The 26,817-nt window shown below is 40.4% G+C and overlaps 1 protein-coding gene across 3 annotated transcripts in view; it reads left to right on the forward strand.

Annotated features, from left to right (window-relative positions):
* ITPR2 (inositol 1,4,5-trisphosphate receptor type 2) overlaps positions 1-26,817 on the forward strand; it is a 591,729-nt gene that overhangs the window by 195,018 nt on the left and 369,894 nt on the right. For all 3 annotated transcript variants that reach the window (XM_024991354.2, NM_174369.2, XM_059886107.1), the window contains 3 exon segments: positions 210-461; positions 2,256-2,400; positions 4,185-4,335. In XM_024991354.2, coding sequence (XP_024847122.1) covers positions 210-461; positions 2,256-2,400; positions 4,185-4,335 — 548 coding nt within the window.

Raw genomic sequence — 26,817 nt, forward strand, 5'->3', positions numbered from 1 at the left:
GTTGCTAGAACAAGTGAGAGAAATTGCAACTGCATGGCCAAAGAAGTGACCTCATCTACGTGCCATTCAATCACTTAACCCACTACCACAATGTCCAGTATCACATACACTTGGAAATATTAGAAACATAAAAGTAGATGTGGATTGATACTAATACATAGACTTTATCCAGATAAGACAAATAATGTAATACATTTACTGTTTTTAAGGTACCAGCTAAATCTCTTTGCAAGAATGTGCTTGGATCGCCAGTATCTGGCCATAAACCAGATTTCTACACAGCTCTCTGTTGATTTGATCCTGCGATGTATGTCAGATGAGAGCCTGCCTTTTGACCTCCGAGCATCCTTTTGTCGCCTCATGCTCCACATGCATGTTGACCGGGATCCCCAGGAGTCCGTAGTGCCTGTTCGCTATGCCCGGCTCTGGACAGAAATCCCCACGAAGATCACAATTCATGAGTATGTTTGGGAGCATTTCTCGATGACTTTAAATTCAGCTGATGAACTCAAAATCAAATGTCTTCAATTTCTTAAAAAATTTATTTTATTGAAGTATGATGGTTGATTTACAATGTTGTATTAATTTCTACTATACAGAAAACTGATTCAGTTATACACACACACACACACACACACACACACACACATATATGTATTCTTTTTCATACTTTTTTCATATGGTTTGTCACAGGATATTGGATATCGTTCCCTGTACTATACAGTAGGATCTAGTTTTTTTTAATCCATTTTATATATAATAGTTTGCATCTGTTAATCCTAAACTCCTAATCCATCCCTCCCCCAAATGTCTTCAATTTTGAAATGGAATATAAGGAAAAGCATTTCTGTGTTCAAATTTGGCTTCTTTAACCTTCCAAATGCAAATGAGATACTCTTTTTGGAAAGTAAAATGACAGCTTTTGATAATAGAAATGTTATTCTGGAAACCAGTAAACACAAAACGTGTTAATAATAGGAGCAAAAATTTGTAAAGTCTTTAATATTATGGTAGACTTTGATTTAAGTGCTTTACATGTAGTAACTCATTTCAAAACAGGCCCATTTTACAGATGTTCAGCTCAGTTCAGTCGCTCAGTCGTGTCCGACTCTTTGCGACTCCGTGAATCGTAGCACACCAGGCCTCCCTGTCCATCACCAACTCCCGGAGTTCACTCAGACTCACGTCCATCGAGTCAGTGATGCCATCCAGCCATCTCTTCCTCTGTCGTCCCCTTCTCCTCCTGCCCCTAATCCCTTCCAGCATCAGAGTCTTTTCCAATGAGTCAACTCTTAGCATGAGGTGGCCAAAGTACTGGAGTTTCAGCTTTAGCATCATTCCTTCCAAAGAAATCCCAGGGCTGATCTCCTTCAGAATGGACTGGTTGGATGGGACTCACAAGAGTCTTCTTCAACACCACAGTTCAAAAGCATCAATTCTTCGGCACTCAGCTTTCTTCACAGTCCAACTCTCACATCTATACATGACCACTGGAAGAACCACAGCCTTGACTAGACAGACCTTTGTTGGCAAAGTAATGTCTCTGCTTTTCAACATGCTATCTATGTTGGTCATAATTTTCCTTCCAAGGAGTAAGTGTCTTCTAATTTCATGGCTGCAATCACCATCTGCAGTGATTTTGGTGCCCCAAAAATAAAGTCTGACACTGTTTACACTGTTTCCCCATCTATTTCCCATGAAGTGATGGGACCAGATGCCATGATCTTCGTTTTCTGAATGTTGAACTTTAAGCCAACTTTTTCACTCTCCTCTTTCACTTTCATCAAGAGGCTTTTTAGTTCCTCTTCACTTTCTGCCATAAGGGTGGTGTCATCTGCATATCTGAGGTTATTGATATTTCTCTCGGCAGTCTTGATTCCAGCTTGTGCTTCTTCCAGCCCAGCGTTTCTCATGATGTACTCTGCATATAAGTTAAATAAGCAGAGTGACAATATACAGCCTTGACGTACTCCTTTTCCTATTTGGAACCAGTCTGTTGTTCCATGTCCAGTTCTAACTGTTGCTTCCTGACCTGTATATAGGTTTCTCAAGAGGCAGGTCAGGTGGTCTGGTATTCCCATCTCTTTCAGAATTTTCTACAGTTTATTGTGATCCACACAGCCAGAGGACACAGCATCTAGAAAGGTTGATTAATTTAACCAAACTTAGAAATCAGGAGGTTTAAGTATATATATTTTACAATTTAAATGACTACAATCAATTTAACTTCCTTCAAATTCTTTCTGTGTTCCCAGATATGATTCTATAACAGACTCTTCCAGAAATGATATGAAGAGGAAATTTGCACTGACAATGGAATTTGTTGAAGAATACTTGAAAGAAGTTGTAAATCAGCCTTTTCCTTTTGGAGATAAAGAAAAAAACAAACTGACATTTGAGGTAATTTCTTTTAAACAATCTGTAAAGTTATTCACTTTACACTGTCTAAAATTAGGTACATTGAACATCAAAGATTTTTTTCCCTCTAATACTTAGGATGTTTTGATAATTCGGTAGTTAAATTCCTGAAGGTATGATTTCCTCTGCCATTGACTAAAAGATAGATTTGATACTTTAATTATACCTGATATACAAAATATTTTATTTATAATTATGTTATATACTTTTTTCTTTGATTTTTTGATTTATTTGTGTAAACTTTATTGCATTTAATGGACAGAGAGTTTTGCATATTTATAATATATTTTGCATACATTAAAAAAAATCTCCATTAAAGTGATGTTTTTAGCCTCATTAAACTAAATTGAAATTATAATATCACTTTGAGTGGATAGTGACAAAACTAGAGAGAAGATGCCATACCTGATACCTGGGGTATTAGGTACCTACTGCTGATGTGTAACAGATCACCCCCAAACCTAGCAGCCCAAAGCAACAAGCATGATTATCTCATGTTCTGTGGATCAGAAATCTGGTGGTTCTGGATCAGGGTCCCTCAGGAGGTGGTAAATCAAGCTGTTGCTGGGGTTACCGTCATCCGGGGTTAGATGATCTGCTTCTACGTTCACTTGTGTGGTTGTACTTCCTTGCTGGCTGTTGTCTGGACACCTCATTCTTCTTGCCATGTGGGCCTTTCCATAGGCTGCCTCAGTGTCCTCACAGCCTGGTGCCTCGCTTCCCCTGGGGTAACTATTTGAAAGAGAGAAAGGGCCCAAGATGGAAGTTGCAGTCTTCTGTAACCTGAGGTTAGAAGTGTCTTGTCATCATTCTGCTGTATTTTGTTGGTGACACCGACTAAGCCCGGGGCAGTGTGGAAGGAGACCCTACGCTGGGGACCATTTTGGAAGCTGGCTGCCATGCCTAGTATATCCTGTAGCATCCAGAAGACCACAAAGTGGCATAAGGAACATGTGTTTGTAGACAAATTTCATGGATAATATTCAGTTGTTAAAGTAATTCATTAATGTGACTGTTTATTCAGTGATATCCTACTGACTAATAACTTAATATTTAAGCAAGAGGTCAATCATTCTAATGTAAACTTCATTTAACCACCCTGATACATCTAAAATCTGTCTTCTTGCTTCCCGTGTGGACTGTTCACCAGATACCTCATATTCCTGTCACATGGCCTGTGATGGGGTTGATGAACTGGTCTTATTTGGATTTAATTCTAAACTTGATTAAATCAGAGTTCAGTGGTTACTTCTGCAGGTATTAAATTCCTAGGTATTAATGAATTAGAGAGAACTGCTGAAGGATATATTTCCTGTTGATTAGATAGAATTCTTTTTAAAATTTTTGAAGTATAGTTGATTTATAATATTATATGAGTTTCAGGTATACAACAGAATGAGTCAATATTTTTGTAGATTATACTCCACTGAAAGTTATTACAAAATAATGGCCATATTCCCCTGTGCTGTAAAGTATATCATTTTTGCTTATGTATTTTATACATAATGGCTTGTACCTCTCAGTTTCCTATACCTATATTGCTCCTCTGCCCACTGGTAAGCACTAGTTTGTTCTCCATATTTAGGAGGGGTTCTTTAAAATCTACCTTTCTATTAAATCAGACCAGCTGAAATTTAAAAAAAAAAAAAGAATTAGACATAATTAGACATGTCTGCACAAATTTAGATAATAAAAATTCAGTGCTTATTTTTGTTCCTAATGTTTTTCTTTTCTTTTCTACCCTTTTTCTTCTTTTTCTAAATTAGGTGGTTCACTTGGCTCGGAATCTTATATACTTTGGATTTTACAGTTTCAGTGAATTGTTACGGCTAACAAGGACTCTTCTGGCTATCTTAGATATTGTCCAGGCCCCCATGTCATCGTATTTTGAAAGATTAAGCAAATTTCAAGATGGAGGTAAGAACTTTGGAGAACAGTTATAAGGTTTTGGTATTACTTTGAGGTGAGATAAAGAACAAATCTGTTGAGAGTGGTTGTGAACATGTACCTGGTAATATATATGTGCAAGTGGACCTTCATCCTGATAGGACTGAATGTCAAGAGGCTAGAAGTGCTAACAATGCTTCTCTTTTTAATGAAAAACTTTAAAAGACAACTTCATAAGATCAAGGAATTCCATCATGCTATGGTCAGTTCACGAGTAAAAATATTACGTGTTAAAAAATAAACACTTGTGGCTTCACTGGTGGTCCAGAGGCTAAGACTCCATATTCCCAGTGCAAGGGGCCCAGATTTGATCCCTGGTAGGGGAACTAGCACCCCACTCCAGTACTCTTGCCTGGAAAATCCCATGGACAGAGGAGCCTGGTGGGCTGCAGTCCATGGGGTCGCTAAAAGTCAGACACGACTGAGCGACTTGACTTTGACTTTTCACTGTCATGCATTGGAGAAGGAAATGGCAACCCACTCCAGTGTTCTTGCCTGGAGAATCCCAGGGACGGCGGAGCCTGCTGGGCTGCCATCTATGGGGTCGCACAGAGTTGGATATGACTGAAGCGACTTAGCAGCAGCAGCAGCAGCAGGGAACTAGATCCTGTATGCTGCAACTAAGAGTTCGCATGCCACAGCTGGAGGAACCCTATACTGCAACAAAGACCGAAGACGTCGAGAGCTGCAACTAAGAGCCGGTGCAGCCAAATTGAAAAAAAAAAAATTAATATTTGAGATCATCCTGGTGTGTGTCATGTGCTGGCTACCCTTCATAGCAGGGCAATAGAAAAATGCAGAGAATGGGTACATGCAGGGTCACGCCAAAGAGGCAATGGGTGCAAAGCCATTACAGAGGCAGTACAGTACAGTGGGCAAGAGAGCATGTGCTTTTGAGTCAGAGTGCCTATGTACCAGAGAAGGCAGTGGCACCCCACTCCAGTACTCTTGCCTGGAAAATCCCATGGATGGAGGAGCCTGGTAGGCTGCAGTCCATGGGGTCGAGAAGAGTTGGATACGACTGAGTGACCTGACTTTCACTTTTCACTTCCATGCATTGGAGAAGGAAATGGCAACCCACTCCAGTGTTCTTGCCTGGAGAATCCCAGGGATGGGGGAGCCTGGTGGGCTGCCGTCTATGGGGTCGCACAGAGTCGGACACGACTGAAGCAACCTGGCGGCAGCAGCAGCAGCAGCAGCAGCATATGTTCCAATTCTGGATTGACCACTTTTTATTAATTTAGGCAAGGTACTTCTCCTCTCTAAGAGTTTCTTTTCTATTTGAGATATGGTGATAAGGTCAGTTTTCATTCCAATCCCAAAGAAAGGCAGTGCCAAAGAATGCTCAAACTACCCCACAATTGCACTCATCTCACACACTAGTAAAGTAACGCTTAAAATTCTCCAAGCCAGGCTTCAGCAATATGTGAACTGTGAACTTCCAGATGTTCAAGCTGGTTTTAGAAAAGGCAGAGGAACCAGAGATCAAATTGCCAACATCCGCTGGACCATCAAAAAAGCAAAAGAGTTCCAGAAAAACATCTATTTCTGCTTAATTGACTATGCCAAAGCCTTTGACTGTGTGGATAATGATAAATTGTGGAAAATTCTGAAAGAGATGGGCATACCAGACCACCTGACTTGCCTCTTGAGAAATTTGTGTGCAGGTCAGGAAGCAACAGTTAGAACTGGACATGGAACAACAGACTGGTTCCAAATAAGAAAAGGTGTACATCAAGGCTGTATATTGTCACCCTGCTTATTTAATTTATATGCAGAGTACATCATGAGAAATGCTGGGCTGGAAGAAGCACAAGCTGGAATCAAGATTGCCGGGAGAAATATCAATAACCTCAGATATGCAGATGACACCACCCTTATGGCAGAAAGTGAAGAGGAACTAAAGAGCCTCTTGATGAAGGTGAAAAAGGAGAGTGAAAAAGATGGCTTAAAACTCAACATTCAGAAAATGAAGATCATGGCATCTGGTCCCATCACTTCATGGCAAATAGATTGGGAAACAGTGGAAACAGTGTCAGACTTTATTTTTCTGGGCTCCAAAATCACTACAGATGGTGACTGCAGCCATGAAATTAAAAGACGCTTACTCCTTTGAAGGAAAGTTATGACCAAACTAGACAGCATATTGAAAAGCAGAGACATTACTTTGCCAACAAAGGTCCATCTAGTCAAGGCTATGGTTTTTCCAGTGGTCATGTATGGATGTGATAGTTCGATTATAAAGAGAGCTGAGCTCAGAAGAATTGATGCTTTTGAACTGTGGTGTTGGAGAAGACTCTTGTGAGTCCCTTGGACTTCAAGGAGATCCAACCAGTCCATCCTAAAGGCAATCAGTCCTGAATTATTCATTGGAAGGACTGATGCTGAAGCTAAAACTCCATTACTTTGGCCAAAATGCAAAGAGCTGACTCATTTGAAAGGACCCTGATGCTGGGAAAGATTGAGGGCAAGATGAGAAGGGGAAGACAGAGGATGAGATGGTTGGATGGCATCACTGACTCCGTGGACATGTGTTTGGGTGAACTCCGGGAGTTGGAGATGGACAGGGAGGCCTGGCGTGCTGCGGTTCATGGGGTTGCAAGGAGTCAGACATGACTGAGTGATTGAACTGAACTGAACTGAATGATAGAAACCTGATGGTTTCCTTGTGAGAATTAAGTGAATGTATACAACATATTGAAAGCACTTATAACAGTGCATGCCTCATAATTCGATAGTTTGTTTCAGATGGTGATTGTCTTCAGGTTGGATGCCCTGAAAATAGCCTGTGATATAGAATTGTTTGCAGAATGTATATTGAAGAGTGCATTTGGATAAATTACCTGTAAGGAAGTGGGGAAGGTAGGATTGGCATTTAGGATATACACCTGTAAGGAAGTGGAGAAGCCGAGCCACAGTGTGGTTACAATTGAGGTCTTTGCCAATCCTACAGGGATCTCTGGAGCTGCGATGGTCCCTCACAGTGGTCACAAATTAAGGCAGAGAGCCTAGGCTTTTGTCCTCATATTAGCCAGCACTGATTGCTGGCTTCATCATAGAGAGGATGCGCAGCCTTCAATAAGGCAGTTCCTTTTGGACGGTGGTCTCTCTTAGTGAGAAGCATGGGTACGAGAAGGCAGCAGCCATGACTGGCCAGCAACTGAGGAAATAGATACCTCAGCTCTGAATAGGTGATGAGTGTGAGGCACAATGTATCCACTACAGTATCCACTAAGGATTAAACAGTGAAGCCAGAAATCTGACTTCAAATATAGAGAAGAAATATCTGACAGAGAATGATAAAGTAGCTGAAGTAATTAATTGCTGCAGCTTAAACCTCAGTTCCTTCTACATCTGCCAAAAATGTGTACATGTCAATAAGAAGCAAATGAAACTTTATATATCCCTCAGCCTCAGCCGAACTAGAAGACACAGGACAGTACGAAGTTATTGTAAGTAGAAAAATGACGTCAGTTTTTAGTGGCGGTGCCTCATTATTCCCACTGAGAGCTTATGTGGATAGTTAGGGGGTTCTATCCCTAGGGAAAAACCATGTCAAAGAGACTGTGTAAAAATCATCTATAGAAGGAATTCCCTGGCGGTTTTGGTGGTTACAACTCTACACCTTCCACTGTGGTGGGGAGGGAGGGTACTGATCCCTGGTCAGAGAACTAAGATCCTGAAAGCCGTGCGGTGCACCACACCCCCCGCCCCAAACTCCCCCCAAAAAGGAAATCACCCTTAGAAAGAGAAGGTCTAGCCTAAGGATGAAAAATGCTGAAAGAGAATCCAGAATCCAGATAGATAAGAACTCTGAATAAAGAGGAAGGAACTTGAAAGGACACAGGGAGCAGTTGTGGAAAACTAGAGGTGAACAGGTTAAAAGTAAGACAGAGGCGCCCTTTGGACTCTTGTTGGTGAAAGGGAAAAGAAACAAGGTGGGGAAATCTGGAATACCATAACATAAAATAAAATGGAAGAAAACTGTTTCTCTCCAGCCTCCCAACAAAGGCCAACCTTTAAAGAAACTGCATTACATGACTCGGACAGGAGAGGGTGCCCTTGAGCTAAAGATCATGTAAATCAGCCCACGTCACCTTGTCCATGAAATGCAGCTGCTAAGTCAGAGATGTAGTCAATTGTCATCTGTATGAAAGGACTATAAGATCAAAACAGAATGGAGAATCAAAACATTTCAGTTGATGGAAATTTCTCTCTGAACATCAACCGTGAAAGAGAAGAGAATTCCAACACGATACTTTCAACTGAGTTAAATACCTTCAAATATGAAAACATAAACATATGATAAACACCTTGAATCATAAATCCAAGAACTAAGGTTCAGATCAGATCAGATCAGATCAGTTGCTCAGTCGTGTCTGACTCTTTGTGACCCCATGAATTGCAGCACACCAGGCCTCCCTGTCCATCACCAACTCCCAGAGTTCACTCAGACTCACGTCCATCGAGTCAGTGATGCCATCCAGCCATCTCATCCTCTGTCGTCCCCTTCTCCTCCTGCCCCCAATCCCTCCCAGCATCAGAGTTTTTTCTAATGAGTCAACTCTTCCCATGAGGTGGCCAAAGTACTGGAGTTTCAGCTTTAGCATCATTCCTTTGGGGAAACAGTGGAAACAGTGTCAGACTATTTTTCTGGGCTCCAAAATCACTGCAGATGGTGATTGCAGCCATGAAATTAAAAGACGCTTACTCCTTGGAAGGAAAGTTATGACCAACCTAGATAGCATATTCAAAAGCAGAGACATTACTTTGCCAACAAAGGTCCGTCTAGTCAAGGCTATGGTTTTTCCTGTGGTCATGTATGGATGTGAGAGTTGGACTGTGAAGAAGGCTGAACACTGTAGAATTGATGCTTTTGAACTGTGGTGTTGGAGAAGACTCTTGAGAGTCCCTTGGACTGCAAGGAGATCCAACCAGTCCATTCTGAAGGAGATCAGCCCTGGGATTTCTTTGGAAGGAATGATGCTAAAGCTGAAACTCCAGTACTTTGGCCACCTCATGCGAAGAGTTGACTCATTGGAAAAGACTGTGATGCTGGGAGAGATTGGGGGCAGGAGGAGAAGGGGACGACAGAGGATGAGATGGCTGGATGGCATCACTGACTCAATGGACGTGAGTCTGAGTGAACTCCGGGAGTTGGTGATGGACAGGGAGGCCTGGCGTGCTGAGATTCATGGGGTTGCAAAGAGTCGGACACGACTGAGCGACTGATTTGATCTGAATGAACTTAGGGTGTAGTCATGGTAAGAAATAGGAATGTGAGAATCAGTGCACAAGAGACATTCAGAATAGCAGACTGAATATAATCACCTAAGGAGTGACTGTTGATTGGGAAGAAATGATGTCCAAAGATTGAATCATGGATGTGCCAACATTGAATAATGAGATAGCGGAGAAGCCAGCAAAAGAGACTGGGACAGAGTGCCAGCAAGTAAAGAGGAAGACCAGGAGACTACAATGTCTTAGAAGCCAAATAAAAAGTAATTTTAATTGTTTGTTGGCTTATATAATGTACTTCCTAGATAGCACCTGTTCATTGTGTAGTTTATGTGCTGAGTGGTTTTATGGGATTACCTTTCATGTAATGTGACTTGGGCTTAACCTTGTGTTATTCCATTAATGAAATATGAAACACCATAATTCTATTATAGTATAAAAAAGTAATTCATGATAGTTTTTATCAGCCAATTATAGTTTTCTAAGAAACTTTTTGTTGTGTTAGTAAGAAATACCTATATGTGTTCTACATGAACTGAGATTCAGAGGTCTTCCTTTTGAGACTCATGTGGTGTGTAGAATGGTGTCTCTTCATTAGGGAAACACATTTTCTTAATTTGTGGTAAGGGTTTGTGCATTTTGCCTAGATTTTTGAAATCTGAAACAATGTGTTTATCCCCCTATTTAGTAGTTAAGTATTCTAGAAATGTTATTCTAGTTCTTGGTGTATTAAAATTAATTTGCATTAAGGATGATAGTTTGATTTCTTCTCTTGATATTTGCAAATCAGAAGGTAAATTATTTCTTTTATGCATTCCTATTATTGGATACGTAATGTAAGCTGTAGGAAAATATAGTTTGTTGTTAAGCTTCTTTTGATAATAGTGACAATTTTACTTACTACACACAATACCTCTGAGAGAATTATTATGATTAGCTTTCTTCATTTCTCTCAACTCAAAAAGTCCTTCTCAGGGAATTATTTTTGCTTTTAGTAACATTAACTGTTTATTTAATATCATTCTCTTGCATACATATGGAAGGACAATGCTTTCATAGTGTGATGTGCTCAGTCACTTCAGTTGTGTCTGACTCTTTGCGACCTCATGGACTGTAGCCCATCAGGTTCCTCTGTCCATGGGATTTAATGAGCAAGAATACTGGAGTGTGTTGTCATTTCCTCCTCTAGGGGATCTTCCTGACTCAGGGATCGAACCCACGTCTCCTAGTTCTCCTGCATTGGCAGATGAGTTCTTTACCACTAGCAACACCTAGTTTAGATCTCTTTGGAGCTTATCTATATTTGTAAGACAAAAAAAGATACTAAACTTTTGTCAATATTGCCTTGAGATACATTTGAAAAAGTGCATATGTGGCTTTCACTTACAGTACGTGAAATAAGAAAGAATGTACCTCACAGGGATACATCATTTGCTCATAAATGTTGCCAATATGCAAATATAATGGAATTGTGCCTGGAGTCCACAGTTTTGTAAAAGAAAATTTTTTTAAAGTACCAATATAGGAAAGCATAATCAGGGAGATTAATTAACTTGCCTAAGATTCATTAGTAAATTAGTAGCATTGCTAAGAATTAAAGTGCAAGATATTAGTCTTCTTATCCTTTGCAATGCCCCATTATTTATTTGTCTAATGAGCTAATACTTTAGAAAAATTCTTATTGAGGTTAGAATTGTGTTCCATAATTTTTTTAAAGTTAGCATTTCTGTAGGGACTCAGTCTTAAGTAAACAAAATAGAGATTAAAGGTAATTTTTAAAATAAAAATAAAATCAGGACAAAGCAACATCGTGTGCTTCTAGGTGTGATGTCCTGAGAAGGGCACAGCATTTCCTATTTCAAATTTCTGATAAACATTCATCATCTCCATCTGATCATGAAGAAATATGAGGCAGATACAAATGGTGGGGTCTTTTATAGAATAACTGGCTTGAATATTTCAAAAATGGCAGTGTTACAAAAGATGAAGGTTGAAAAACTTTCAGAATAAAAGAGATTAAAGAAATATGACAACTAAATAGAATATGTGGTATTGCATCAAGATAATTATTATCTACAGAAGACATTATTGACACAGTCGGTAAAATTTGAATATGGATTGTATATTAGGTTGTAGTGTTCTATCAGATTTTCTCATTTTTCTAATTATACTGTACTGTGGTTATGTAAGAGAATGTAGTTGTTTTTAGCAAATAGCTGAAGAATTGAGAGTTTAAAAGGTTATGATGTCTGGAACTAACTCTCAAATAGTGCAGGAAAGATTGTGTGTGTGTGTTTGTGTGTGTGAGAGAGAGAGAGAAGAACGAAAGAGAGGATGCAAATGTGGCAGAATTTGTGAATCTGATAAATTTGATCAGAGGGTATTATGGGAGTTCTTTGTACTATTCTTGCAACTCTTTTCATAAATTTGAGAGTATTTCAAAACAGAGAAGTTAATGACTTAGATAATTAGCCAAGTAGGAAAATGATTTATTATATGTAAGATGACACTTCAAACTTAACAGCATTATCCTGCAGCTTTTCTGGGAGCTGTGTTATTATAGCTGAATTCTATTAGGCTATAAATTCCTTAAAAAGTCTTCTTAGACTCTATAAATTCTTAGCAAAAGAAGCAAGAGAGAACACATTTCTGGAATTTCCAAAGGTGGAGACAGGATTGTCAGGCCTGGGAAAAATTCCTGTGGTACAGAGTGAGACTGAGGTTGATGCCAGAGAGGAAATCCCAGATTACGGGAAGTACCTGGGGAAAAAAAGGGTTGTTATTCTAAAGGAAAAGTCAGGGAGCCATAGAAGTGTTACCACATTACAGTACCCGGTGTAGCATCGGGTACAAGAGGTGTAGCATCCTCTTGTCTCTTTTATATTAGAATGATTTGGATTCTGTTTTCTTATTTTTAATGAAACTATTTTTCATTGGAAATCATTTGCAAAGCAGTTTTTTAAAAGTAGGAGACAATTTTTGTAAGCACGGTGACTAGACAAACCAGCTCTTTCAAGTAAGAGATAACAGATTTCTTTTTTCATAATGTGTCTGGAAAATTCTGTGCAATAGAAATATGTCTTTTTTTTTTTTAATCCTTTTGATCTACTTACCACTTAGAAATTCTGCTCCAGCGCAGTTAGCGTTATACATTCAGAGACACGTGTCTCGTCATTGTTTGGCAGGTCAGACCCAGGGGAGCGGAAGAAGAGGCGTGTCGAGAAGGTGAAGGTTTCCGGTTCCGGATTTCCAGTCCTTGCTGGCCTCAGTGGCGCCTGTCTTAAATAGGGTGTGCGCACCGCACTCTTGTGTTTTTCTGGGAAATCCTGTAGGCTTAGATGCCAGTGATTAGTGTTTGAGGTGATGGGGTTGGCTGCCTTGTATTACAGACGTTTTCCTCTTCTGGGTCCCTGGTTACAGTTCAGCCCTTCTTATCGCTGGGAGTTGCCTTCTCCCTTGAGCTGGTCGGGGGTCTGAATCTAGCTCCCAGGCTGTGACAACGCACCATCACAGTGGCTTTTAGTTGGCATGCGCAGCAGCTTCGCATTTTGGTGCCCTAGAGGTGGTCCATTCAGAAAATTATGGAGGCATACTCACATGGAGACAGAGGGCTGGCACTTCCCTGCCCTTTCCTGTGGTGAGGAAGAAGACTCTCATCTTCAGAACTATCAACTAGCAACCTTTTAGCCATTATGTACTCACTTAGGAAAAGAAATATTGTTTTCAAACAAATGTATTCTCTCCCAGCAGGCTATGTTGTTCATTCAGTTTGCTTTGCCTAATACCTATCATTTACTCTCAGTGATTTAAAATGCACAGGCACCATTTGGTGTAATTGATCTTTTGGGTCGAAGGATGATGTCAAACAGTGCTCTTCTTTGCCATGTCCAGAAGTTGAAAGCAAATCCTTAGACAGGCTGATAAACTGGGTATTTTCAGTATGCTTGTGAAAGTACAGTTCGTTTAAAAAATTATTCATCTCTCTTTCTGCTTGCTGAAGGATATACAGTCCAAAGATTGGTACTGCCACAGGCATGCCTGCTTTTAGTGTACTTAGCTTTACTGAGCTTTACAGGTAGTGCGTTTCTTTATAAATCGAAGGTTTGTGGCAACCTGGAGTCCAGCAAGTGCTGGAGCCATTTGCCCCACAGCAGTTGTCACTTTGACTCTCTGTGTCACATTTTGATAATTCTCCCAATACTTCAAAATTTTAAAATTATTAGTATTTTTGTTGTGATGATCTGTGATCTTTGATGCTCTCTTGTAATTGTTTTGAGCCACTACTAGCTGTACCCATGTAAGCTGGCCAACTTAATCAATAAATGTTGTGTGTTCTAACTGCTCCACCAACTTGCCATTCCCCATCTCTCTTCCCCTCCGTGGGCCCTCCTTTTCCCCTGAGACACATAAATATTGAAATTAGGCCAAATTAACCATAAAGTGGCCTTTATGTGTTCAAGTGAATGTAGGAGTTGCACATCTCTCACTTTAAATCAAAAGCTAGAAATGATTGCACTCAGTGAGGAAGTCATGTTGAAAAGCCGAGACAGACTGAAAACTAGACCTCTTGCACCAGTTATTCAAGTTGCAAATGTAAAGGGAAAGTTCTTGAAGGAAATTAAAAGTGTTAACTTCAGTGAACACCTGAATGGTAAGCCTTATTGCTGATATGGAGAAAGTTGTGTAATGGTCTGGTTAGAAGATCAGACCAGCCATAATATTTCTTTAAGCCAAATCCTAATCCAGAGCAAAGCCCTAACTCTCTCCAATTCTCTGGAGGCTGAAAGAGGTGAGGAACGTGCAAAAGAAAAGTTTAAAGCTAGACAACTCTGGTTCATAATGAGGTTTAAGGGAAGAGGCTGTCTGTATAACATAAAGTACAAGATGAAGCAGCAGATGCTAATGTAGAAGCTGCAGCAAGTTATCCAGAAGATCTAGCTCAGATAACTCATCAAAGTGGCTACGCTGAACAACAGATTTTCAGTGTAGGTAAAACAGCCATCTGTTGGGAGATGTTATCTTCGACTTTCATACTGGAGAGGAAAAGTCAATGCCTGTCTTCAGAGCTTCAAAGGACAGGCTGACTCTCTTGTTGGGGGCTAATGCAGCTAGTGACTTTAAGTTGAAACCAGTGCTTTCTTACCATTCTGAAAATCCTAGAATCCTTCCGAATTTTGTGGTCTCTACTTTGCTTGTACTCTATAAATGCAGTAAAAAGGCCTGGATGATAGCACATCTGTTTACACCATGGTTTACTGAATATTTTAAGCCCATTGCTGTTCAGAATAAAAAAAATTTCTTCCAAAATATTACAGCTCATTGACAGTGCACCTTGTCACACAAGAGGTGTGATTGGGATGTACAACCAGATTAATGTTGTTTTCATGCTGCTAACACAACATCCATTCTGCAGCCCATGGATCAGGGAATAATTTTGACTTTCAAGTCTTATTATTTAAGAAATACATTTTATAAGACTATAGCTGCCTTAGATAGTGATTCTCCTGATGAATCTTGGCAAAGTAAAATGAAAATCTTCTGGAAAGACTTCTCATTCTAGATTTCGTTAAGAACATTTGTGATTCATGAGAAGAGGTCAAAAAACAGGAGTTTGGAAGACGTTGATTCCAGCCCTCAGAAATGACTTTTAGGGGTTCAGAACTTCAGTGGAGAAAGTCACTGCAGATGTGGTATAAGTAACAAGAGAACTGGAAATGGAAATGGCATCTGAGGATGTCACCAAATTGCTATAATCTCACGTTAAAATTTGAACAATGGAGGAGGTGTTTGTTACGAGCAAAGAAAGTGGTTTCCTGAGATGGAATCCACCTCTGGTGGAGATGCTCTGAAGACTGTTGGCATGACAACAGAAGATTTAGAGTCTTACATGAACTGAGTTGGTAAAGCAGTGGCAGGTGTGAGGACTGAACCCAAGTTTGAAAGAAGTTCTACTGTGGTTAAAACGCTGTCTAACAACTACAGAGAAATTGTTCATGAAAAGAAGTCAACTGATGCAGCAAACTTTGTTGTCTTATTTTAAGACATTGCCACAGCCACCCCAACCTTTAGCGATTCTGATCACTCAGCAGCCATCATCTCATTGTGACAAGACTCCACCAGTACAAACATTACAACACCTGAAGGCTCAGGTGACAGCAGTTTTTAGCAATTAACTGTTTTTAAATGAAGCTATGCATGTTGTGTTTTTAGACGTAGTGCTGCTGTACACTGAATAGACTAAACCATGGTGGAAACATAACTTTTACATGCAGTAGGAAACCAAAGAAATTTCCTGTGACTCACTTTTAGTACACTGTGTGATTTATGGTGGAGGTCTGGAATGGAACCTGCAACATCTCTGAGGTCTGCCTGTACTGATGTGATTAATTAAGATCACTGATTACAGGTGGTTCTACTCGAGAGTCATTTAAATAGTTGGGGCAAATGTGAATCCTACTTACACATTCTTTTAAGAGCAACATAGCATGTTAACTCGGAAAATTCTGTAATCTGTTCAAATAGAACTTCACACAGTCTGGAAATGGTTTAGGTCTAATTTATTGTTTGGTTATCCTGTTAATATCCTTTAATTTGTCTGTTTGTTGTTTGACTGGAAATAGGATTCAAATTTAAACCTCCAAAATGAGCAATAAAGTCTAACCACTGAGTAAACGCTGGGCCCATGCGGGTATCCAGGCCACCACTGTCGTTTCTTTCACAGTTGTCTTCCTGTCCTTGAACTAATCATAGTGGGAGAGGGAGAGGGTGGGATGATTTGGGAGAATGACATTGAAACATGTATAATATCATATATGAAACGAATTGCCAGTCCAGGTTCGATGCATAATACAGGATGCTTGGGGCTGGTGCACTGAGACGATCCAGAGGGATGGTATGGGGAAGGAGGAGGGAGGGGGGTTCAGGATGGGGAACACGTATATACCTGTGGCGGATTCATGTTGATGTATGGCAAAACCAATACAATATTGTAAAGTAATTAACCTCCAATTAAAATAAATAAATTTATATTAAAAAAAAAAGACAATAGATAGAAAACTACCAAAAGACCAAATGAGAGCTGAATAGTTTCTTTCTTTTTTTCTTTTAAACCTCCTATCGTTTTGCTTTTTCACAACTCCACATTCTTGGGAGTTCCCATAATCAAACCCTGACATGTGGGCCTGTTCCCAGTCAGTAATCTCTTTTGGGGGCATATATGTTATAATATTGAAAAGAGTAAATCACACCCACCCCCAAATCAATGAAGAATTCCATTTTCTTTGAGGATTTCCTTTCCTTTGAGGTTTCAGGGTTGGAGCAGAAGTGCCTTTGGTCTTAGGGAAATAGGATACAGGTAACCACAGCAGCCTGGAATGATCCTCTTTCTCTAAAAGGATCCCAGCCGTACTCAGTGTAGCCCTGTGGGCCCAGCCCAGGGCAGGGAAGGGGGAGGGAGGGGAGGGAGAGCGACCTTGGAGACTCAAGTGTCTAGTAGCAGTTTCCTTGCTCCAGGAGATTGGGGGCGGAGAGTAAGAGTATGCTACCTTCCCATCTGGTGGCAAAGAACCAGCTGCTTCTTCAATTTAACTTTTTTTTTCCCTTGCCTTGGCTGGGACTTCACGTGATCCACCTTGAAATGCTTTTCCTGGCAGCCTCGTTGCTTTTTAAAAGGAGAAGGGAAATTGAGATGGGAGGTGGAGCAGAAACATTTTTTAATAGTGTTCTAAGGGTGGGAAAGGAAGAAAATATTTGCAGCAAAAAAAGATCTTCCAGAAAATAGTTTCTTCCTTTATAAAACCAGGAGGTTAGTCCAAATGTGATTTTTGCGGTCTGTTCCAGTTCAAAACCGGGGCTCTTCGAAGATTAGTGTGTAATTCTCATTCCCTCACTGAATGCTGTTCTTCTTAATGTGTGTTGCAAAACACTCCTTTTAGCAAATATCCGTGAAGCATGTCTCCTGGTTAAGAGCTGTGATTGCTCTTTGTAAAGACATCAGCTACAATGCTTTGAAACCAGGGGCTTTAGTTCACTTAAAGTATGGAGTGTGTCACCAAAAAAGCAAGCAAGGGGACTTCCCCAGTGGTCCAGTGGTTAAGATTCTGAACTTCCTCTGCAGAAGCTTGGGTGTGATCTGGGTTGATCCTTGGTCAGGGAACTACCATCTCACATGCTGTGTAGTGCAGCCAAAAAAAAAAAAAAAACCAAGCAGGCAAGTAAGTTAGTAAGAAGGTATGACTGGGTGCAAAGTGGGACTCCGAGGAGGTGTGTGTGTGGAGATGAAGGATGATACAGAACAGAAATGAGGCTTAGTTCCATGACCATAACCAACGAGCAGGTAGTGAAGGTCCTTTTTAGGTCTTGTTCTAGTGTCCCTTCAGCTTCTGTTAATGTTTCATCGGACTAAGCTCCTTCCAGTTCTGTATAAAGGACATACGTTCACAGTGGAGCTCACAGTGCTCAGAAGTGTCAGGCAGATTGACTTGCCGGATTACCCATCATCATTTGAGCATCCGTTTCATGGACTTCTGGACTTAATTTTTCCAACCACCATTCTGCCTCTTAAGATGCTGCTTTCAGTTGGTCCTGCCTCATCTCAGCTTCAAGCCTGTCCCTTGCCCTTAGATCTGTCTCATCCTCTCCAGGTCTCCTTGTTCACACCTGGCTGCTCCCCATTTGCTTCTCCCTTCTATCTACGGCCTTCTCTCCATCCACATTGTAGGCTTATGGTAAAGGGAGCTGGAGCCTTGAAGAGGAAGCAAGGGCACATATGTAATCTTGTCCACAGTGATAAGTGTGTCTTGTCCTTTGTGTTGCACACTGTGTCAGATGAGTGTGTTCTCATCATGCCTTGAGACTCTTCCATTGACAGCAACTTCCCTTGAGACAGAACAGGTTGTGTTCCCCAGGGAGCAGAGATTAGCTCTTAGGAGGTATATTAGGGGGAGCTCTTAGGACAGCACCAGTGGAATGGAAGGGCATGGTAGAATGGAAGCAGGACTGGGCCAAGGAAGAAACTGGATTGTGATGCAGTCTTAGGGGGAGCCTCAGGAGTGTCTGAAATTGGATGTCCTTTCAGAGTTGTCTCTCACTGGATGAGGGGGCTGAGTTTTTATGCCCCTCTGGGCGACTCTGGAATGGCATGGGCGCTTGCTTGACGCAGCTCTCTTCAGATCAGTCAGTCCCCATAGGGCTGACTTTTGAGGACTGTCCCCCAGGTGGCACTGCCAGCAGCTGAGACAGTAGTCCTTCATTCCTGAAGGTGAATTCTGGGCAGGACCATCACAGCATCCACCATAGATATTTTCTAGAAAAGTACCATGATTGGAAAAAATTTAGGTCAAGATTAAGCTCTCACAGGAAATACAGAATAGGAGGAACCATAAAAGTGATTCGTATCTTACAGAAGATAGAGATTTAGGAACTCCAAAACAACATTAAAACATTTAAATGCACAGCAAAGTTCTAGACATGAAAGAAATTTCTAGATGCTACCTGCTTTCAAATGCCCCAGAATCACAGGCAAGAAAAACCTACTCTAGGCAGCAAGTCTGTTATGAAATCCTTTTCTTCAGATATGAAGGAAGTTTTCTGTGACATTCTGGTCTCATGAGTCTGGTTCTTCTATCAGCTTTGTGCTATACTGACTGCACTGCTAAATCCTTTCTGACTTGATGTATACTTGATGTATACTTGATGTCTTTTACACTTTTATACATGTATTTTTTTTCTCCTTTAGCTTTTATAAGTTTTAGAAAAAATGCCTGTAATTGTCAGGCTTTCTCTTAGTTACCAATGGTGCCTGGGAGGACTTGTTTTCCTCCCCTTAAGTGTTAAGGTTTAAGTGTTCTCTATATAAAGAGGGTCTCAGAAACATGATCTACACTAGATCATGTCCCTTTAAAAAGTGGGATGGGTTGGAAGATGGGAGAGAGTTTAAAGAGGGTGGGGACATATGTATATCTGTGGCTGATTCATGTAGAAATGTGGCAGAAATCAGCACAATATTGTAATTATCCTCCAATTTAAAATTTAAAAATCACACACACACACACATAGTAGACAGAGAATAATTAGGTAATATGTCTCCTTCACACTGAGTTTCCACCATTGGCCAGGCCACACATTTAGCAGGGTATCTATTTATATTTAACACCTAGCACTCATATCAGAGAAGGCGATGGCACCCCACTCCAATACTCTTGCCTGGAAAATCCCATGGATGGAGAAGCCTGGTAGGCTGCAGTCCATGTGGTTGCGAAAAGACGGACCCGACTGAGCGACTTCACTTTCACTTTTCACTTTTATGCACTGGAGAAGGAAATGGCAGCCCACTCCAGTGTTCTTGCCTGGGGAATCCCAGGGACGGGGGAGCCTGGTGGGCTGCCGTCTATGGGGTCGCACAGAGTCGGACACGACTGAAGCGACTAAGCAGCAGCAGCGCTCATATAGTTCCTGCATATTTTTATCTGCAGTCCTTGTCATAATCCAGCTTGTTAGATGTTCTTGTCACATTTTGCCCAGGAAATAGGCTCTTTCAGAGGTTAAGTACTTACCCTGAGACCACACAACTTATAGCTTGCTGAGCCAAATTTTGAATTCCGGTTTCTGTCTCTTTTTCTCTAGTTCTTCACAAAACCTGACAGCCTTGCCAGTGATGTGCTTTCTGCTGCTCCACTACTTTCTGTGCTGATGACTTCTTCATCTGCAGGGATCCTGCTTTCTACCTTTTCCCAATTTCCCGAGAAAGTTTAGTACAGAACAGTAGGTGTTTATTAAGGAGTTTTGATATAACTTAAGGTGATTTCACAGGTCAGATCCAAAAAAATTTTTAAGCCAAATATCTCGCCTTCATGAACCATTGCTGGACTTGTCTCAGAAACAAAGTTTCAGTCACAAGTCTTAAAACTTTTACCAGCTTAAATATCTTGAAGTTGGATGTTTCTCTTCACTCCCTGCTGGTCTCTTTGTCTCTGTTTTTGGCTGTTTCTCCACATTCCTACATAAGGATCCTTCTGAGTGACTCGTTCTTGTAATCTCTAGAGAGTAACCACACAGTACCTTAAGTTGATGCCTGCAGGTCTTTATCTGCGTTAGATCTCTCTAGGTCTGTCTCTTGCTGATTCCCAGTAATATGAAACAATTTTATCCTTCAGGATCAAATACTACTGTATTTCATGTACACTTTTATAACTCACTTATCTCTAGGATGAATGTATGTGACATGCTTTATAAAGATATGCATGCATTTGAAGGACAAAAATATTGAGACCCTAATATTCCAAGTGTATGCTTTTGCCTTTTTGTTAACGTTGAAATTTTTTTAATGTCTGTTTTTTCTAGTAGACTCACAAAAGACTCCATGACTTTTACAATTACTACCTGGATAATTCCATAATAAAGATTGAAATTTATTGGCTGAGGGAACTAAAGTGGGGAGAAGAACTTTGAAAATACATTCTGTTTCTGGTTCTAGAGTTGGCTTGGACCATGCCTAACATGCTTTTTTATGCATACTTGGCTTTCAGAATTATCCATTGAGTGACATGCATTTGAGGAATGTATGTAAATTATGTGTTTTGTATATTTGAATGATAAAAATATTTTTGAGACCATAACATTTCAGATTTATCATTTTTTCTTTTATTACTCATGAACTTTTAATTTGGCTGCCCAAATTGCCAATGAATGGGAGATACCAAGACAAATGCCAGTTGATATTAAAATGCTTCCTGATATTTTGTTTCTACAATGTTAGCGATTACTTATGCTAAACCTTTTCAGGGATCTCTCATGCACCATCTCTTGTTTTCTTTATTTTCATGATGCTGACCTTTTTTTTTTTTTTTTTTTTTTACAGTTTTGTTTATTAATTTTTTTGGGGTTGTGTTGGGTCTTTGTTGTGTGGGCTTTTTCTGGCTATAGGCAGTGGGGGCTACTCTCTAGTTGCGATGCATAGTCTTCTTATTGTGGTAGCTTCTTTTGTTGCAGAGCACTGGCTCTAGAGTGAGTGGACTTCAGTAGTTGGGGCATGTGGACTCAGTAGTTTTGACTTCTGGGCTCTAAAGCACAGGCTCAGTAGTTGTGGTGCACAGGCTTAGTTGCTCTGCAGTGTGGGATCTTCCTGGATCAAGGATGGAACCCATGTCTCCTGCACTGGCAGGTGGATTCTTTACCACTGAGCCACCAGGGAAGCCCCCATCTCTTTTTTAAATTGAAAGTATAGTTGATTCATACTGTTTTGTTAGTTTCTGATATACAGCAAAGCAATTAAGTTTTATATATATATATATATATGAGCTATTTTAAATCCTGAAAGATGATGCTGTTAAAGTGCTGCACTCAATATGCCAGCAAATTTGGAAAACTCAGCAGTGGCCACAAGACTGGAAAAGGTCAGTTTTCATTCCAGTCTCAAAGAAAGGCAATGCCAAAGAATGCTCAAACTACCGCACAATTGCACTCATCTCACACACTAGTAAAGTAATGCTCAAAATTCTCCAAGCCAGGCTTCAACAATACATGAACCATGAACATCCAGATGTTCAAGATGGTTTTAGAAAAGGTGGAGGAACCAGAGATCAAATTGCCAACATCTGCTGGATCATCGAAAAAGCAAGAGAGTTCCAGAAAAACATCTATTTCTGCTTTATTGACTATGCCAAAGCCTTTGACTGTGTGGATCACAATAAACTGTGGAAAATTCTGAAAGAGATGGGCATACCAGACCACCTGACCTGCCTCTTGAGAAAGCTGTATGCAGGTCAGGAAGCAACAGTTAGAACTGGACATGGAACAACAGACTGGTTCCAAACAGGAAAAGGAGTACATCAAGGCTGTATATTGTCATCCTGCTTATTTAACTTATATGCAGAGTACATCATGAGAAACGCTGGGCTGGAAGAAGCACAAGCTGGAATCAAGATTGCCGGGAGAAATATCAACAATCTCAGATATGCAGATGACACCACCCTTATGGCAGAAAGTGACGAGGAACTAAAAAGCCTCTTGATGAAAGTGAAAGAGGAGAATGAAAAAGTTGGCTTAAAGCTCAACATTCAGAAAATGAAGATCATGGCATCTGGTCCCATCACTTCATGGGAAATAGATGGGGAAACAGTGTCAGACTTTATTTTTCTGGGCTCCAAAATCACTGCAGTTGGTGACTGCAGCCATGAAATTAAAAGATGCTTACTCCTTGGAAGCAAAGTTATGACCAACCTGGATAGTATATTGAAAAGCAGAGATATTAATTTGCCAACAAAGGTCCATCTAGTCAAGGCTATGGTTTTTCCAGTGGTCACATATGGATGTGAGAGTTGGACTGTGAAGAAAGCTGAGCGCTGAAGAATTGATGCTTTTGAATTGTGGTGTTGGAGAAGACTCTTGAGAGTCCCTTGGACAGCAAGGAGATGCAACCAGTCCATCCTAAAGGAGATCAGTCCTGGGTGTTCATTGGAAAGACTGATGTTAAGGCTGAAACTCCAATATTTTGGCCACCTCATGTGAAGAGTTGACTCATTGGAAAAGACCCTGATGCTGGGAGGGAGGCAGGAGGAAAAGGGGACGACAGAGGATGAGATGGCTGGATGGCATCACCGACTTGATGGACATGAGTCTGGGTGGACTGTGGGAGTTGGTGATGGACAGGGAGGCCTGGCGTGCTGTGATTCATGGGGTCGCAAAGAATCAGAGACGACTGAGTGACTGAACTGAATCCCGAACTCTAATTTACCCCTCCTTCCCTGTTTCCTCTTTGGTAACTGTAAGTTTGTTTTCTGTGTCTGCCAGTCTGTTCCTGTTTTGTAAATCGGTTCATTTGTGTCACATTTTAGGTTCCACATATAAGTGCTACCATGTGGTATTAGTTGCTCTCTTTCTGACTTAATCTTAGTATAATAATCTCTATGCCTGTCCACATTGCTGCAAATGGCATTGTTTCATTCTATTTTATGGCTGAGTAACATTCCATTGTATGTGTGTACCACATCTTCTCTATCCATTCCTCTGTCAATGGACATTTAGGTTTAGTACACCTTCTTAACAGAATAATATGGTTGAAATATTCCCTTACTAACCATGTGGGTTAGATTTCAGAAGGATTTAATGGGTATGATGCATGCCTAATTTCCATACTATACTAAGTCGTGTATAACTTCCTTATAGTTCTCTCAGTCAGGGGTTGCTCACATAAAGTTATGATATATAAAAATATTTTTTGTTATACTTTGTAAGTTATTTATCTTGGTAGAAGCAGAAGACTGATTCTAGGTTTATCTGTGTTTCTCTGGGATGTGTTGGAAGCAAAAGAACTGTCTGTAGTTTTGAGGTTTTGGTTTTGCAAAGGTATCTGCCCCACAATGGATGAAGCACCTTTCAGTTTAGTGTGGAGTTTATTCTCATTCTTTAAGCTCTAAAGTGACTGAAATCTCTGAAGTTCCCTAGGAGTAATATGAATGATTCCTGGAAGCCAGAAAGAGCTACTGACATGACCAAATTCAGTTAATAAGGCAAAATCAATACTTAGATGACCTCCCAAGTGATGAGAATGACTAAAGAGGACCAGGTTGTCCTCACCTTCTCTCTACTCAGTTATTTCCTCCATCTTAAGTTCTCTTTGAGCCTCAATCTCTGGTCAAGAGCATCCACCGATGACTTACAATGAAGGACCTTATTGGAACATAAGTAGAGATGATAGACCGTTAGTGCATAAAGGGACTGAATAAATTATCTACACATTGTATGATCTGTAGATCTTTGTAATACCCATTGCAAATGGTCATCTAGGATCTCTTGGAACACTTGAGTGACCAAGATTTTACTGCTGCAAAAGGCAGCTGTAAACATCAGGTCTCCTTTGTTAGGTTATCCTAAAGATACCTCCCTCCCACTTCCAAAATGCAGCTCTACTTTTGTTCTCTGGAGCCATGCTGAAATCTAGCTTAACTCCCACACATCAGTTTTTTTGTTTGAAAATGGCCAGCCTGTCATCTTTGTGTCTCCTTCTCACTGTGTCATCACCTGCAGTTCCTTTAACAGTTCCCTTTATGATTCAAATATTTTTGATCACTGCTTGGCAAGGACAGTTATTTTCTCATTTATTCTGAACACTTTACTTTTGTAATACAGTCTAGGTGAAAATGAGTGTTTTGGGTAATGATGACCGAGTATTGATTTCTGCGTGTGCTGTGCTGTGTGCTCAGTTGTTAAGTTTTGTCTGACTCTTTGTGACCCTTTGGACTGTAGCCCACCAGGTTCCTCTGTCCATGGGATTTTTCAGGCAAGAATACTGGAATGGGTGACCATTTCCTTCTGCCAGGGATTTTCCCCACCTAGGGATTGAATCCGCATCTCTGATGTCTCCTGCCTTGCAGGCAATTTCTTTACCTGCTGAGCCACTGGAACTCAAGTTCTAGTTTGTATTCTGTTTACATCACATTTTCCCCATCATATACTTGAGTTGGTTTTATTTGTATCTAAATGGCAGGGAATTTTATATTTTCATTTTACCTTGTTGGATTTAACCCATTAATTTTCTTTTCTCTCATTAATGTGGTATATTATATTGATGGATTTGTGAATGTTGAACCATTCTTGTGAATTTGGGATGAAGCCCACTTGTTGGTATAGGGACTCCCGTGGTGGCTTAGTTAGTAAAGAATCTTCCTGCAGTGTAGGAGACCTGGGTTCGATCTCTGGGTCAGGAAGATCCCCTGGAGAAAGGAATGGCAGCCCACTCCAGTATTCTTGCCTGAAGAATTGCATGGACAGAGCAGCCTGGTGAGCTATTGTCCATGGGGTCCCAAAGAGTCAGATGTGACTGAGCGACTAACAGGTCATGATGTATGATCTTTTCTATGTGCTTTGCATTCAGTTTGCAACTATTTTGTTGAGAATTGTTGCATCTATACTTATCAAAGATATTGGCCTGTAATTTTCTTTTTTGGTGTTGTCCCTGTCTTGTTTTGGTATCAGGGTAATGGTGCCTTCATAGAATGTCTTTGGGAGTATTCCCGCCTCTTCAGTCTTCTGGAAGAGTTTGAGAAGGATCAGTATAAGTTCTTCTTTTTATGTTTGGTAGAATTCACTTGTGGAGTCCTCTGGTCCTGGACTTTTGTTTGTAGGGAGTTTTTTTTTTTTTTTTCAATTTATTACAGATTCCGTTTCACTTCTAGTGATTGGTCTATTCAAATCATCTATTTCTTCTTGATTCAGTTTTGGTGTGCTGTATGTTTCTAGAAAGTTGTCCATTTCTTCTAACTTGTCAGATTTGTTGGCACATAATTAACAGTTCATAATATTCTTTTATGGTTCTTTGTGTTTCTGGGATATCAGTTGATTCTCCTTTTTCATTTCTTATTTTGTTTATTTGGGTTGTCTCTCCTTTCTTCTTGGTGAGCCTGGCTAGAGGTTTTGGCTATTTTGTTTAGCCTTTCAAAGAAGCAGCTCTTGGTTTTATTGATTTTAACACCTTAGTTTTCAACCTGTTCACGTAGTTTTGGGATTTGATGCAATCATTTACTATATTAGTTATCTTTCCTTGTTTCATATTATCTTTGCATTTGCAAAATATGCTCTTTCTGGGATTCCCTGGTGGCTCAGTAGTGGAGAATCCGCCTGCCAATACAGAGGACACGAGTTCGATCCCTAGTCTCTTAATATCCCACATGCTGTGGAGCAGCTAAGCTGGTGCACCAAGTTACTGAGCCTGCGCTCTGCAACAAGAGAAGCCACCACAGTGAGAAGCCCATGCAGCACAACTCGAGAGGAGCCTCCATTTGCTGCAACTAGGGAAAGCCTGTGCCCAGCAACGAAGACCTAAAACAGCCGTAAATAAATAAATACTTTTTAAAAAGCGTGCTCTTTCTGACTTCACCCGTCACTGACAAAAATACTTACCTGGTGGAGGCAACAACAGAGCAGCAAGGAACTAGAGGCCCTTCAGTACTTTAACAATGATTGATTTAATAGTATTCTGGCTAAAATCAGCTTCTAAAATCATACCTATGAAACTGTACATTATTCAATGTATATCTCTACAGTGTGATAAATCAGAGGAATGGTTGTTTTTTTGTGGTGGTGGTGAGGGGAAATGTGGAGGGGATTAACTGGGAAAGGGCACAAAAGAGCTTTCTGGATAACAGAAATGTCTGACTATCTGGAGGCTTTGTGGTTTATTTTTTTATTTATTTTTTTTACCTATGCTACTGTTTTATT

This window comes from Bos taurus, chromosome 5, assembly GCF_002263795.3.
Source record: "Bos taurus isolate L1 Dominette 01449 registration number 42190680 breed Hereford chromosome 5, ARS-UCD2.0, whole genome shotgun sequence".
Lineage (NCBI taxonomy): Eukaryota > Metazoa > Chordata > Mammalia > Artiodactyla > Bovidae > Bos > Bos taurus.